This window comes from Barbus barbus, assembly GCF_936440315.1.
Source record: "Barbus barbus genome assembly, chromosome: 3".
Lineage (NCBI taxonomy): Eukaryota > Metazoa > Chordata > Actinopteri > Cypriniformes > Cyprinidae > Barbus > Barbus barbus.
This window is the reverse complement of record NC_136731.1, coordinates 13,281,436-13,298,126: the sequence shown is the minus strand read 5'-3', so window position 1 is coordinate 13,298,126 and position 16,691 is coordinate 13,281,436. Positions and strand designations below refer to the sequence as shown.

The window sequence follows — 16,691 nt, the reverse complement described above, 5'->3', positions numbered from 1 at the left end:
TCCCTTTAAGACATACAGTGTCAATGAATTGCAGAGAGGTATTGTGAAAGATGTCAATTTTACATTGTTTAATATTGCTTTGATTTTGTTCTACTAAGCAAAGTAACAACTTTATTAATTAACACAGAAAAATTCAATTGGAGTTAGAATTACAGTTGGAAAGTCTAAACATTTTCATTCTAATCAACAAAAATACAAAAATCCAGAATATTTTAAAGTACTACTACAAGTACACACAACCATATTTTATTGGCATGGCTGTATGTCACAACACGTTTAATGCCTCATTTCCAGTATTCATATGTCCACCGGACTTGAGATGAGCTGGTCTTATGCAGCTGAATGTGAGACAAATCGTATTCTTTGAGAGTAAACCAGATCGGTGAAGTACAGCACCAGATTGACACAAGTGAACACAGCGATCACCAGCTTGCTGTCCCATGGGCACTTTCCTCTAGGGCAGTCTTCTGGTCGCCCCGGGGTGCCATACTTCTTATCAAAACTAAAAACCGGCCAGACCACAGCAGCACTCAGATACAGTAGCATAGCCAGGAAGGTGTAGATGACCACAAATCGGTCGAAAGGGAAGCGCAGCGAAGACGTTCTCCCCGAGACGGTGAGAGCCACCACCACCATGGTTACAGCGAAGCACAGGCTGTAGACCACCACGCAGTACTGAGTAGGGATGTGGCGGTTGTATTCACTGTCATTAGCCAGAGCGCCGAAGATGATGCAGGCTATGAAGGCTTGGACCACCTTGAGCAGGCCAGACACTGTGGCCATGTAGCCAACCACATGGCCCGGCTTGGCCCTTGTGATGAACACCTCGGCTCCGTAAGCAAAGCAGCAGACGCTGGAGCAAACGGTGACGGCGATGCGGTAGTTACGCACCTCGCAGCCCTCAGATGGGCACTCGGATCTGAGGAAGTAGACGGGGTAGACTATTGACGCTGTGACATACATAAGAGTGGCCAACATGGCGAAGGCCACAGTGAAGTTGTCCCAGGAGATGGGCATACACCCGTGTAGCCTAGTCACGTCCAGAGTGAAGACCACCAGTGTGATGGCAAAGCAGAAGCACCAGACGAACATGCAGTAGGTCCCATAGGTGGCGCTGAATCCCGCACTGTGGGCCACCAGGGCCATGGTGGTGCAACCCAGAAGCAGCTGGCACATGCGGGCAGCGCCGACTCCAGACAGTACTGCTGCCTTGCTTAGATAATGGCCTCCTTGGGGGTCCATGGGAAGCTTAGGGTGGATCTCGATGAATCAGATGAGTGTCGCTGCACCTCCACGGCCCAATCCACAAACCTTTCCCTTTGCCTGCCTCTTTATTTAGGCAGCCTTAATGACAAATCTCCTTTACTGCTTCCCAGCTCTGCGTTATAATTACTGGAGAGTGTGTGGGATCGGATTTCAGTAAAATCTCTGGATGTTCTCTCTGTGAGTGAAGAGGAACTTGAAGACAAAAGACTATCTAGCAAACTATAGCAAAAGCAATAGAATGACCATAAGAGAATTGACTTTTAAATTCAAATCATTGCTGTTATTTACATAAAGTTCTGAATAGCAGTCAATGGTTCTCTACGACACTTTAGAGCTTGGGTCTTTACATAGTCACCTTGTCCTCGCAGGTCTTGTTCTGTGGTATTTGTCAGTTGATCGCGACCACTGGAAGTTCCACACAAGTCGAAAGTTACCTTCAAGATGCTGCTTTAGCTGAAGTGTCTCTTCATAACAAAATTAGCAAGATCCAGTAAATATCGATGGGATAAGGTTCCCAACTTTCTTCAAACTTTCTTCTTTTAACACGATTACCTTAGATCTCTTACTCTCTCCGGCACTGTTTCCACTCTCACACACACTGACGTATGCTGGGCTTTGAGTTGAAGTGAACTAGGGAAAGCGGTTTTAATGAGTGCGTTCTGCCGAGCTCAGGGCCACGGGCTCCACCAGCTCTATAAATAGAGCCCTATATTCCACTGTGGAATGGGGTGGGAATCCAAATGTCCGCGTCAAGCAACAGTGCAGGGAGTCGTGTTTCATATGGTTGCAAACTGCGTGTGTATGTGTGTGAGCTATTTAGGGACAGTTACAAGGTGTAGGCCCTGGCACATCTGTCTGGCTCAAAGAAAAAGTGCAATGTAATGGCTCCAGATTAAGGGACAGATAAAAAAAAATTGCTTGTCAGTTTGTCAAGACATTCTCCTACTTATTCATTTTTTCCCTTAGTGATAATTTAGATTTTTTTTTTTTTTTAAATGCCTTTATTTTTAAATTAAGAAGTAGTTTAGATGCTACATTTAAATGCTTCTACAGTCATCAAGCCTAACAGTTGACACTAAGGATGTATATGTACAATCCAGGTAGTATGTACCTTTAAAGTACTAATAGGTGCACAGTTGGTTGGTTGTGTTTGTGTTTTTTTGTTTGTGTGTGTGTGTGTGTTTTGTTTTGTTTTCAAACCCCTTCTCTCCAAACAGTTGGCTCTAGTCAGTCTTAAAAAGTATTAGGGAAAGTTACTTTTAAAAGTAATGCATTACAATATTGTGTTACTCCCTTAAAAAGTAACTTAACTACATTTGACTTTTTAATGTATTATGTTACTTTTGCATTATTTTTTTAATCTGAACTGGGCTTGCTTGTTTTGTTTTTAATATAAAGAGTTATATTTTTGGCCAATCTAAAAGTCCTTTCACACTAAAAGTGAAATGAATAAGCCTCAGGCTAAAGGAAATGTAAATTCACAACTGCACTTACTCCAGATTTCTCTCAACATGGGGACAGTCAGTAAATGGGAAAACAAAGTAACTGGCATTACTTATTTGAAAAGTAACTCAGATATTTTTTTTTTCTGAAATTAAAAAGTAATGCATTACTTCACTAGTTACTTGCAAAAAGTAATCTGATTACATAACTCGCATTACTTTTAATGCATTATCTCCGAGTACCGGTCTTAAATAGGCATCTCACCCTTCAATCGATTCCTGATAGAAATAGTTCTGTAATGTTATGAATATAAAATATGATTGTTGATTGATGTTAAAGTGTCATGTTTCCAAATTCAGTAACACCATGAGGTCAGCAGTGATGCTTTGGGAATGGGTCTAAAAAAATGAAAAGGCGATACTGAATGTTTCTTTGAAATAACTGTAATGTGTTCTCTCATGGAAACATACATGCATTCAACACAAGAAAAAAAAACAGCATTATTTACAATTTACAAAGAATCACTTCTCTGTGAAAATAGCATTATAAATATGATTTACATAAAATAAATATGCAACTTAGCAATGTAGATTGAGTTTCTGTTAAAAAATATGTTACAGAAAAAAATAGCAATTAGTAATACCTTCACATCTCTGTTGTTTTTGTTTCGTTTGGTTGATTTGTTTTTATTATTTTTCATGAGACCGCTACAAAAAGTTATATTTAAAAAGTCATTTCTATTAAATATTGTAACAGTCTAGAGTGTCTTCATTTGACAAAGTACTCACAAAGGAGTCAGCTGTTAAGAAAACCTATAAATAGATAAAGAGCATAATACCCTCTCCCAATCGAGTGAGAATTTGCATTGATAAAACTGATCAACCATCGCCTTACTGTCTTGTCAGTACAATGGTGGTTTATTACACAAAAGGGAATCTCTCTCAAACAGTGTATTTTTGCTTATTTTACCATTAAGATACTAAGAAAAAGATGTCCCAAGAGTTTATACACAGTGAAATGAGAAATCCCCATTTAATACAATGTGAATGAGTTCAACTGAAAGTACGGCATCGAGACCAACCTGAGTAGCAGGGTCACATTCAGGATAACGTGTACCTGGAATGTGACTATGAAAAAGAGGATCTGTTGTCTGGAATTAGCATTTCATCCAGGATTTGTGAGCTTGTATACATTTGGTACCATAGAGGAATAGTTCACCTAAAAATTCTGACATCATTTACTCACCCTCATGTAGTTTAAGAATTTCCAACAACGTCCGATCTTCTGTTTTTGTATACAAGCACAAGTGGATTTATACCGCTTCAGAATTCTTCAAAAAGTAGTCCATGTGATTACAGGTGCTGGTCATAAAATTTGAATATCATGAAAAAGTTGATTTATTTCAGAAATACCATTCAAAAAGTGAAACTTGTATATTAGATTCATTCATTACACACAGACTGGTATATATCAAATGTTTATTTCCTTAAATTTTGATGATTATAACTGACAACTAATGAAAGTCCCAAATTCAGTATCTCAGAAAATTAGAATATCAATTAAGACCAATGCAAAAAAAAATGATTTTTAGAAATGTTGGCCAACTGAAAAGTATGAAAATGAAAAGTATGAGCATGTACAGCACTCAATATTTAGTTGGGGCTCCTTTGGCCTGGATTACTGCAGCAATGCGGCGTGGCATGGAGTCGATCAGTCTGTGGCACTGCTCAGGTGTTATGAGAGCCCATGTTGCTCTGATAGTGGCCTTCAGCTCTTCTGAATTGTTGGGTCTGGCATATTGCATCTTCCTCTTCACAATACCCCATAGGTTTTCTATGGGGTTAAGGTCAGGCGAGTTTGCTGGCCAATCAAGAACAGGGATACCATGGTCCTTAAACCAGGTACTGGTAGCTTTGGCAGTGTGTGCAGGTGCCAAGCCCTGTTTAAAAATGAAATCTGCATCTCCATAAAGTTGGTCAGCAGCAGGAAGCATGAACTTCCTGGTAGATGGCTGCGTTGATCTTGGACCTCAGAAAACACAATGGACCAACACCAGCAGATGACATGGCACCCCAAACCATCAATGACTGTGGAAACTTTACACTGGACCTCAAGCAACGTGGATTATGTGCCTCTCCTCTCTTCCTCCAGACTCTGGGACCTTGATTTCCAAAGGAAATGCAAAATTTACTTTCATCAGAGAACATAACTTTGGACCACTCAGCAGCAGTCCAGTCAAGATGCTTCTGACGCTGTCTCTTGTTCAAGAGTGGCTTGACACAAGGAATGCGACAGCTGAAACCCATGTCTTGCATACGTCTGTGCGCAGTGGTTCTTGAAGCACTGACTCCAGCTGCAGTCCACTCTTTGTGAATCTCCCCCACATTTTTGAATGGGTTTTGTTTCACAATCCTCTCCAGGGTGCGGTTATCCCTATTGCTTGTACACTTTTTTCTACCACATCTTGTCCTTCCCTTCGCCTCTCTATTAATGTGCTTGGACACAGAGCTCTGTGAACAGCCAGCCTCTTTAGCAATGACCTTTTGTGTCTTGTCCTCCTTGTGCAAGGTGTCAATGGTCGTCTTTTGGACAACTGTCAAGTCAGCAGTGTTCCCCATGATTGTGTAGCCTACAGAACTAGACTGAGAGACCATTTAAAGGCTTTTGCAGGTGTTTTGAGTTAATTAGCTGATTAGCGTGTGGCACCAGGTGTCTTCAATATTGAACATTTTCACAATATTCAAATTTTCTGAGATACTGAATTTGGGACTTTCATTAGTTGTCAGTTATAATCATCAAAATGAAAGGAAATAAACATTTGAAATATATCAGTCTGTGTGTAACGAATTAATCTAATATAAAAGTTTCACTTTTTGAATGGTATTACTGAAATAAATCAACTTTTTCATGATATTCTAATTTTATGACCAGCACCTGTACTTCCCTATACCATGATCTGGGGTATGGATTTTTCATCAACACTATGATACATATTGTGACGGCTCACAACTGTCATTCTCACTTGAGTTCAGGTAAAAGCATTTGTGTCCCAAATGATCACAAATGAGATTTGAGAGCTATGGCATGAACGGCTTCAGAAGACTTAAAATATAGTTCTGTCATGACAACTCCCGGAGGGATTGGCATGGTAATGTACCAGACAATGTTAATGTATTTGGTCTTGGCAGAATAGATCTGCTACGCTACTGCTGCGGCAGAGCAAGTACAGAGACTCGCTACTGCCTATACATCCAAAACATGCTGCTGTGAGCATGTAAGAAATACTGCTGCTGCACATATAACACAAATGAAATAACCCCCATATAGCATACATGAATATCCTCGTAGCAGATCTATAAATGTGGAGCTGGGGAAGGTGTGGGGTTTCTGAAGCATGTTGCAAACTGCTACAGCAAGCACTAGTCATATATTTGAATGTTTAGCAGTGCGCTGATTGGCTACTGATACAGGAGAGAACCAATCAGCTGTGCCATGTGATAATGATGTCATTAGGTCAGATTGAGTTAGACCTATAGGACTGCGTCATCTAGAGTTTCATACCAGAACTCTGTATTGTATGGATTATATGGACTAATATGATACGTTTACGGTGCCATTATGTCCTTTTTGGCTTTTGGCAGTATAAATGACCATAAACTTTGATGGTATCAAAAACAGAAACTTGGACATTTTTGAGAAGCTCTCCAGTTGTGTTTTACTGAAGAAATAAATAATGTTTGGAATGGCATGGGAGATTGTAAATGATAACAGAATTTATTATAAGGCTATTACTTTTCCTTAAAACACTATCATTATGACCTATTTTATCACAACTTAGCCATACCCCAAGAGTGATGTTGGGTTTAGAGCAGATGATCCAGTGTCTGTCTGTTCTGAAATTCCTGTTTTTAAGATTCTTGAGTAGATCTATATATTTTACATGCACTTCATAAACTCCATAATCTGTGTTACAGATTATAAACTCTATAATCGATAATCTCTGTTCTCTCGCTCTCTGTATTTTCTTCCTCTGAATGGACATATAAAACTCTAAAAAACTGTGGCTAAATATATTGGTAAAAAAAGAAAATACGATAAAAAAAACAAAGCAGACAACAATGCTGAAGATCCGTAAAACTGGATTACATTCGTGATACTTTTATAACCAAAAGATAATTTAAGAGCAAAGATGCAGGTGTACCTAGTCCTGGTTACATGGTTCGTCAGTACTTTCACTGGTACTGTGTTGTGTTGGGAACCTTTAAACAGTCAGCAGCCCATGGTTTAACTGAGGTGGATCTGACAAGGGCTCCGTTCCAAATCTCTGTTTTGGGCATCTCCACCATCTCCAAGCTGCTCAGTGATAACAGTATAGACTGGAGCAAAATGGACACCAACTGAAACCAAATGAGGGGATCTGGAGATGGAAGGCCCAAAAGAGTTGGCACAGAGCCCCGACTAAAGGCAGGGCTCAGCCTGAGGTCAAAGCTGAGGTGGGTAAACGGGGTCGGAGGTATCAAACGGACTGATGGGAAGCACGGCCCCAAATGGGAACGAGTTCCTCCACGATATTTAGCTGCCGCTGCTGAGCATGCCCAGTAGTTTACTTGGGTCCATGCCCTGCTGATGGGCCATCTTCTGCACATCAAATCCCATGTGCATGAGAAACTGGATAACGTTCATCTCCTGTCCTGTCGACTGATCTCGGATCGTTGGGCATGTTGGGTTGCAGTGAGGCCATGGACAGCTGTCGATCAAGTGCATGGGACAGCCTTTGGGAGGGGATTTATTATTTCGGCTGTTTTCTTGTAGACTACGGTCCCAGCAGTGGAGCGCTCTGGGTAAAGATGTGCCTTTGACTTGAACGTCGGTCCAGTAACTACAACAAACACAAGAGGGAAGAGCTAGTCAATGAGCATCCCATTCATTTCACTAATGGAAATCAACAAAGCCATAATTTATGCTAATGGTGAAAATAACAATTTGAACTGTATTTAAATAAATAGAAAAGTGGTAAAATATAGTAGGGTACAATGGGGCTAAAGGCACCCTTGATATTGAAAAGGCGCCTTTGATATTATTTTCATCTATAAACCACTAGATGGCACAAAAACGTGGCGTAGCACTTTCGAAAAGAAGCACGTGTAGATTTGTGTGATCTTAGACTCGATCTCACGCAGCAGCGCAAAGTTGATTCTGTGCTTACTTGATCTAATATTTATAATATTTATTTAGCCCCGTTGTACCCTATAAATATACTTCTGAACTAGTAGAGATTTACAAAATTCAAAGAGATCACTTACCTTCTTGTTATAAATTCATGCGAAAGGCAAGCTGGAGCAAACATGGCACTGGATGTAAGAAGCAGAGCATTAAAAACAGCAAAAAAGGTATTCACATCAAACAAAACTTAATGTTTTCTTCACAATGAGAGTCTCTGAAGGGCTAGTGAAACTTACGGGACATCCTTCAGAGTGTTCCTCAGCTCAGTCCCCAGATTCTGAATATAGCGCCATTGGCCCTCTTGGACAGGCTGTCCCGTCAGATGAATGTTGTCTACTGTTAGCTGGGCTTCATCAAACAGCCACTGCACTATGAACACAGGGCCTGTGACAAAGAAACATCACATTGGGTTAACAAAAAGTAACCAAACTCAACAGTGTCTGTAAGAAACTAGTTAAAATGTGGCCATGGCTGGTGCTTAGTATGTCCTATACTCACGTTTAATGGTAGGATAAACTTTATATCCAAAGAAGCAGTTCCATTCTTTTCCTTCATAAGCCTGTCGGCATCGCTCAGGTACCACACCGCCCCAGTATCTGTCAAAAAAAATTTTAATTAATTATTTAGAGGAATGAATCTGTCAAGTTCACATGTTTATGAAGGAAAAGGTAATCATGGAATGCCATTTGTATTTGAAAGACTGTTCACACCAAGTTGAATATTCAATACGATAAACATTTTAATTTGAATCAAACAACAAACAAATTTGCATGTCGCCAATTTGATGGAGGTTGTCTAATCTATTTTCCGTCGCACTGTGAAAAAAGCTGACCAACCAATAAGATTTGCACTTTAGGTCACATTCCCAGAGCTGCTGCTGTTACATAAAACTACAACATGGTGGCGCTTATGAACAGAGTATTTTGCTAAGCAACATTGAATAGCAAAGGAAAGATCTGGACCTGGCTCTCGTCTCTGTACTCTTGTATTTGCTGTTGTTTGAACAGCATAACGATAAAAAAAAAAAAAAAGTATGACTAGCGGTTTAAAAACATGCTTCGTTTATTCTCCATGACAAGAAAGTTATGCAGCACTTGCCTTTTTGTTATACAGTCGTGAAGCGAAGACATGCGATATGCAAGATATGTTTTTGAGAAAACGTGGAGTCTTTTTTTAAATCAAGAGGGAAAACAGCAAATCAGATTTCTAACATGACCCACCTCTCTAAAAAAAATTCTCACTGCTTATTGGATTAAATCAATTTTCTGTCATTGCATCACTTCCACAATTGTTTTTTTCCTCTAAGTCCATGCAACAAACCATCACCGTTACAATAAATGTTCTCTGACAACATAAACGCTATAATGTGACCATCCTTAAATGGATAGTTCACCCCAAAATGAAAATTGTCATCATTCACTCAACCTCAAGTTTCTGTTTGAGGAATTTTGAAGAATGTGGGTATGGAAAAAAAATCAATGGTGACCAAAATCTATTTTATTTCTATGGTAATAAGGAATGTAATATTCTTACTTGATTCCTCTCTTGATGACCTCTGTGGGGGCACTGTTGATGGTGTCCACACAGTCAGTGCAGCGGTATTGTTTGTTGTCCAAGAACCAGCCGGAGTCGGACAGACCCCTGACCTGGATGTTTGTGTGACCCAACTCCTCCAGGAGCTCAGATACTGGGTCCACATTGAGCAAAACCCCAGTGCCACCCGCACTTTGGACAAGACAGATAAATTTAGCCAACATCAGTCACGCATATCAAACACAGAAACCGTGGTCTGTAATGTGGACTCACCTGCTTCCAGCTAACAGCAGTATCTTAGCATTGTCCAGACCCTTGGTGAGCAGGTCCTTTACAACTTCCTTTATGATCAGTGAACCCATGAACGCATAGTCATCTGTACACAATAAACAAGTTAATGACAGCTATGCGTTGGACTGCTATACAGTGACAGTATCAAGTGCTGATATAATAATCAAACGTTTTGGGTCATTACGATTTTTTAAAGATATTATAAATTTTGTTCAGCAATGATGCATTCAATTGTTCAAAAGTGTCAATAGATATGTATAATGTTACAACTAATTTCTATTTCAAAAACATGTTGAGCATTTGAACTTTCTATTCACCAAATAATCTTCAAAAACACAAATATGAAGCAGCACAACTGTTTTCAACATTGATATTAAGATATGTTTCTTGAGGGATTTCTGAAGGATCATGTGACACTGAAGACTGGAGTAATGTTGAAAATTTAGCTTTGCTGCCACAGTAATACATACATTTTTTTTATAATAATTATATTTAGTCATTTAGCAGAAGCTTTTATCCAAAGCGACTTACAAATTAAAATGTTAAATTATTATATATATATTTTTTTTATATATAAAAATATTTCACAATATTGCTGTGTTTACTGATAAATACCTGCAGCCTTGGTGAGCAAAAGGTATTTCTTCCAAAAAAGTCTGAGACCACTAGTGAAAAATCTTATTCAATTATAGTTATAATTATTATAGTGAAAATATTTTAATTTAGTATTCCCATCATATTTAGTACACCATTTTTCATAAATTATATTATCATCAATAGATTTCATGAATTTACACTTGAACTGGCATGAAATCCACACGATTGTGCAAAATCAGACGGTCCGTGTTATTTGGCATAATTGAGAATGTTATGAATGGAAACAAAATATTTTTTACATAGCAGTTACCTATAAATATTGACAAAATTTTCTCTTTTTTTCCATAAACATTTATGCATGCATGTATGTATATTTATTTATTTATATTTATTAATGAATTAATATTATTATTAATTCAAACAAAATCATAAAACATTCCTCTTTTTCTCTCAGGTTAATGTGAGATTTCATCTGTGCATGGTAAGCTGTGTATACCATAGTGGTGAATGTATCATCTGTATCATCTTAACATCTGGTAAGGAGGCTTACTTTGATCAGTTTTTGGTGTGGCTCCACTCCATACATCACTTGAGCAATATGGGATGAACCTAATAAGCAATGAACACAAAGATTTCAGATCCAAAACCATGCCAACAAAAATGAAAATCACCCCGAATATTTCCTTCTCTTTTACACAAACATTTATAGTGGGATACTCACACCATGTTGGCATTCCACCAGTGTGGGTTTTCCTCTGGAAGCGAAGACAGTATTCCTGTGCCTAAAGTTAAAATAAAGACATACGTTATTAAATTATATGAAATAAGAGAAATTAGAATAATCTCTGTATATTCATTTTGCAATCTAGTTTATGTTTATTGTGCCAGGAATTTGAACTGGGTGTGAATACGCCTTTATAGTAATATTATTATCAGTTGAAAGGCAGTTGGCAATTCTAACCGGTCTTAGTTTGTGGCCATTTGGAGGAGCTCATGAGCCTCCTCATGGTCTCGTATCTGCTGTCACAGTTCTCTTTGTTGAAGCAGTACCAGCCACCTGCAGAGAGAGACGAGTGTCTTACATGATCTTCCTGACAGATGCACACAATGCTGAGAAAATAGAGTCTGAATTCTAAAGAAGTTATTCTGATGACTGAATGCTTCACACTTACCCTCCAGAAATATTAACCACCTTCTGCTTCCTTTGGACTCTTTCAGGTAGTACCTGCAATGAAGCAGGTACTTACATTAAACCTATACACTTACAAATTATATAGGCAAAGCACTGCCTTTTTATAAATTCAGTAAAGTATTAAATTAGTTCTGAATTTGATAGCTCCTCAACATATACAAGCTTATTGTTATCATGTAATCTGTTGCACGTTAATGCACGCTTTATGATTCTAATCCTAAAAAGACATTGATTGAATGTGCAGCAGGTTCAGGTCAGTGTGTGTGTGTGTGTTGTACATGCAGAGATGATATAATATTATTGAAATAAAGGCCTACTTAAATGTACTTATGACTATATGTAAGCACACTTTTAAAAAAATGCACTTTGTAATAATGTTCAACATTAAAGTACATTTTAATAATCTTTCATCATGTTTTACAGAAATACACTTATTTGATGTGTTGACTAACGTACTAAAGCACATATGATTGTTTTTAACCATAGTGTTATTCAATATTACATTTTACAGTTAATATATTTTAAATTGCATCGCCATCATTGCAAAATTGTTACAACAAATATTAAAATACATGATACAAATTTCAATAGAAATTGCATTAAAGTATATTTTAGTATTCCATAAATTTGTCAATGCATTTAACAGTAAACGTTAACCATATTTCATCAAGTCATTTTGACAAAGTCATTACACACAAAGACGTACTTAAGTGGGTCAAAAAGCTAAAGTTGATGCATTTATTATAAATTATACTAGAATACATTTTTATTTAATTGCAATTATGATGCAATTAAGCGTCTAAACACATTAAATTCAGTTTACACTTGATTTTTCTATGCAATGTTCACCGTATCCACAAGAGGGTGTGTAAACTCAGTCTCTCTCAAACTTCAATCATTTTTTTGCTTGTGTGAGAAAAGTTACAGTTGTGGTTCAGTTTGTTACTTTGATGGGCATCAGTCTGCCATAATTAAAGACAGCTTTAATATGCATCCAATTTACGCCACTGGAGACCACATTTTTGGCATATGGTGTACATTTCTCACTGTTACCCACTTCACCACTACTTACACACTAACGATTTATGCTTCATTACACTACAACTTATAAAGATCGGGCTACAAGTCTTCCAGACCTCAGAAACTTAACCTGAACAAGTTATAAATGCAGAAAAGTTAAGACAAGCCTGAATACTTTTCTGTAGTAGCTACACAGGAATGATTTTGAGTTCCAGAGAACCTGGGGAATCCATGAGTGGAGTCCATCCATGTGTAACAGCATATCACACGACACACAGGAGACCTTCTCTACAAGCGCTGACTGCAGATCTGAGAAAGAACGCAGGCTGCTGCCAAAAAAATATTGCAGCTTTAGTGCATTGAAGAGCGTCTACGGTGAGCATGTTCCCAGAGACAGCGTTTACGCCAGCTCTGATTCCCTGATAGCAAAGCGTAACAGAACTCTAGACCACTCAAGCATATTAATTATGATTCGTAATTGGGAACATCAGGATTTTGCAAGACAGAATCTCAGAAACAGATAATCAGTTAATGCTATATAGGCTACTTCTAGCTTTTAGATTCCCACTTCATCTTCAGATTCTTTGTATCTAACATTAATAATGTTGATTACAAATGGAATCAAATTTGAAAACCCATTTCCCTGTGGATATTCCTTAATCCAAAACACTTATGTGCTTAAATGTGATATGCATAAAATATGCTTAACATGTTTTTGAAGGTCAGTTGTTTGATGATCCTTATAGCAGCAGATCAAATTTTATTTGTCACATGATAATATGGAGTTTCATAAGACAATGATGCTGGAGAATGGAAAATGGCAAATGATTATGTAAATGCAGTACTGGATACATTGACAGATTTACAAGATTTTACATTATTTATAGATATCATTGTTATTATTAAATTATTTTCCACTGGAAACATTGGCCTATATGCTCTACTGTCGCAAGGAAGGAGTACTTACGCACAGCTGGATCAAATTTTCTACTTCTGTACATCTGTCCCCACTTTTACATTTTTACAAGAGTCTAACTTTTTAACTTAAGTGCTTAAGATTTAAATTTAAGACAGCAGAGGCTCAGGCATGTCATGTAATGATGTGTCTGGTGCCTAATAAATTATTCATATTGTAAATAATGTACATAAGTTATTTTGAGCATGGTCATATTGTAGTGTCTAAACCCAAGCAATATCATAAAACCAATCAACCTGCTCTTATAAGAATTTCTCTATATACCCTAGTAATTGGGCAATATCGCCAATTAACTTGTGTTGTTTTGACCTCTGTATCTTGAGTTGAGTTTCAGTCACCAGGTATGCCAGAAAAGTGATGCTTTCAAAAATAGAGATAAAGTGAAAATCTGTGCAATACTTGGAAGGTGTGGGTGGAGGAATGTAAATGTTTCAGAATTGGTCATTGAAAACCCATAATGATTGACCATTACTCTGGGGATGATGTGCCCCTCATGGAGGTTTTGAACTTGTTCTGACATTTTCAAAGATGGCTTTTTCTGCTATAACATCAAATTAAATATTAATTCTAAAAGATCAGCAGTGGCATGTCTGCAAAAGCCAGTAGGAGATGTCACTGCAAGCAGGCATTTCTACTATATATTTGTCATGTCTACCTCAGTTGCCCATCAGCTCCAATGCAGATTTTGGATACGTTGTAACTACTGTAAACTCTACCTATAGACTATATTAGAGCATATATTTCCCTCTTACTCTGCACAAGCCCCACCCACCTGTCACTGTATTACTATTTCTTCTAGCGATTCCCTCGTGAGTCTTCTCAAGATCCTGACGTGCACATCTTGCTCTGACATCTTAATCCCACATTTGTATTATTGTTTTAATATTAATATTACACTCATAATGTTTCAATGAATCCTGATTTAACATGAAAGCATCATGCCATTGTCTTTCTACAGAAAATGGATGTCAAAACCTATAAAAAATTTGATGTAGACTGAATTAGACTGTACTAGACAACGCACTCTCAATTCATGAATGTCAACAAATTTAAATTAACAGCAATTGCTTAAGCACTTGATTTTGAAACACCAAGGAAGCAATGACAGAAAATGTTGTGACAAGGTGGATGGACACACAAAAACTCTTATGAAAACATTAGACTTTAGGGGTTTAAAAATAGCCATATGTACTGTCAGTAGAATCATAATAATATAACTCTTCTGACGATGTAAGAAACTTAAGTTACAATCTTTCTGTTGATGGTTTATGACAGTGATGGCTCAAATTAACAAAGTTTGATTGTACACTAAAAATAATGAATGAGACTATGGTGTGAATCTGAGCGCGCAGATGATGCAGTGCTGCATGCGCCTGTGATGCCCAAATATATAAAGTTGGCAGACCACTGGGTTACCTGAGGTCTGTGATTGTAACCGGCTTGCTGTCTTACCCTGCAGTGGTCCCGTCGTTACAGGTGACTGATGTATTCTCCAGGAAATGTAGCTTCATGTCGTAGTCGAGCTTCTGGGCCGAGCAGGGGTAGAGGGACTGCGCCAAGTTCTTCACCTGAGTCATGAAGTTGTCCATGTTCTCTTCAACAGCTGTGAAATCCAGTGAGAAGCTCTCGGTGGTCTCGGCGCGGTCCCGGTAATGAGCGGAGGGAAGCGCTCGCCGCGGCTGCGGGTTTCGACCTCCGCGGAATCTCCTCGCGCCGAGCGCGACGGACTGAATCAACCCCAGCATCACAGCCCAGTGAAGGACTTCCAGCACCCTTATGCTCCTCTGCGGCCGCCTGCACTCCATCACGCTTTCCCCAAAATCCTGAGAGGTTGCTGAAAATCTGCAGAACCGGTTACACTGAATTCAAAAGCAAAACAGGCTACACTAACCCAAATTAATTTAAGTGAGATGAACAGGTGAGCTTTCTCAGTGCAAAACTTAGGAGTCCTTTAAGGTTTTTTTCTTTCTAATGTTTAATAGACTGGTTCCTCCACTGACATTAAACTCTTAAACGGACTGTGTGCGCTCTTCTGTTCAATACCTGTGTATTTAACCGCTCTGGGTTTTAACCCTGCTCTCTTTCCCATGAACCAATCGCTGTGGAGGGCAGTGCAACGGGGCGTGATCCAGGCACTGATTTCGGTCCTTTTCATTTATTGAAAAAAATGCCCATAGTTTGGTGCTTTTGATCTACGATATTTTACTTGATGTGGTAGGTTTTATTGGCAATGAAATGCCCGTTTCATAATCCACACGAATTTATAGAGTGAGAATAAGACTCTTCTGACACACTTTCGTGCATTGAATAAAAATAAAAATATATGCGCAACGAGAATAGCGTGCATTGGAACCTAAAACGCACACAATATTGTTACTTTTTTAATTAGGTTAGTATGCTATTATAATTTTGTATATATAAAACTTATATTTTAGAATGTATTATTTGATGTCTAACTTTAAATATAACATTTATGCAAACCCATTTTTATTATTATTATTTTAATGTCCCCATGTCTTCTCTGCGACGAAAACTTAGTCTAACGTATGCAGGCATTTTTGTCAGGAAAGATTCCGGGACTTCTTATGTACAGGAGTCTGTTGACGGGGCCTCTGAAGATCAAAGGGGTCGGTCATCACTCCTCCACCCGTATGAAGCCCCTTCCAGATTTCCCTCTGCTCTATAGATTTGGAGTCGGAAGGGAAACCCGCGCCTTACAGGAATGCTCATTTTTTTGTGGCTAAATTAAACGTTTCCTTGCTAGAGTAAATGCATAATTTTCTTTTTATCACGTTGTCAGTCAAACAAGCAAATTCACCTTTTGTCACCACCTCTGTTCATTCATCTCGCTTATTCTAAATGTATTTTATTCACTCGAGACCTTTAATTCTCTCTCCCTTCACAATGATGTCTTCATTTAAGTGTTTCACGCATCGCATTAATGTAATGGGCTTCGCTGGATTCCTGCGTCGGCCATTAATCGGCCATTGAGCGCTGAGATAAAAGGGTGTCAAGTGGCTGGTGTTAGCGCGACACTTAACTTTACACAAGCCTGTTGTTTCAGACCACTGCTCTCACTTTTATGCATGCAGTGCCGTGGAAACGGGGGAACTCGCCCATTGGCGTCGATTCATTCCGTCACTTACCGCG

General features: G+C 38.5%; 2 protein-coding genes across 2 annotated transcripts; both read right to left on the bottom strand.

Annotated features, from left to right (window-relative positions):
- Window positions 1-60: 60 nt before the first annotated feature.
- LOC306846215 (myeloid-associated differentiation marker-like protein 2) lies at window positions 61-1,882 on the bottom strand. The gene has a single exon (XM_079379384.1). The coding sequence runs from the start codon at window positions 1,240-1,242 to the stop codon at window positions 331-333; it is 912 nt and encodes a 303-aa protein (XP_079235510.1). The 5' UTR covers window positions 1,243-1,882; the 3' UTR covers window positions 61-330.
- Window positions 1,883-7,281: 5,399 nt separating this feature from the next.
- Window positions 7,282-15,286, bottom strand: LOC306846165 (palmitoleoyl-protein carboxylesterase notum1a; the record flags this gene model as incomplete). Its single annotated transcript, XM_079379306.1, has 11 exons — window positions 7,282-7,588; window positions 8,013-8,060; window positions 8,169-8,316; window positions 8,431-8,528; window positions 9,466-9,657; window positions 9,739-9,841; window positions 10,904-10,962; window positions 11,075-11,135; window positions 11,315-11,410; window positions 11,526-11,578; window positions 14,994-15,286. The coding sequence occupies 11 exons, from the start codon at window positions 15,284-15,286 to the stop codon at window positions 7,282-7,284; spliced, it is 1,458 nt and encodes a 485-aa protein (XP_079235432.1).
- Between the last annotated feature and the right edge of the window lie 1,405 nt (window positions 15,287-16,691).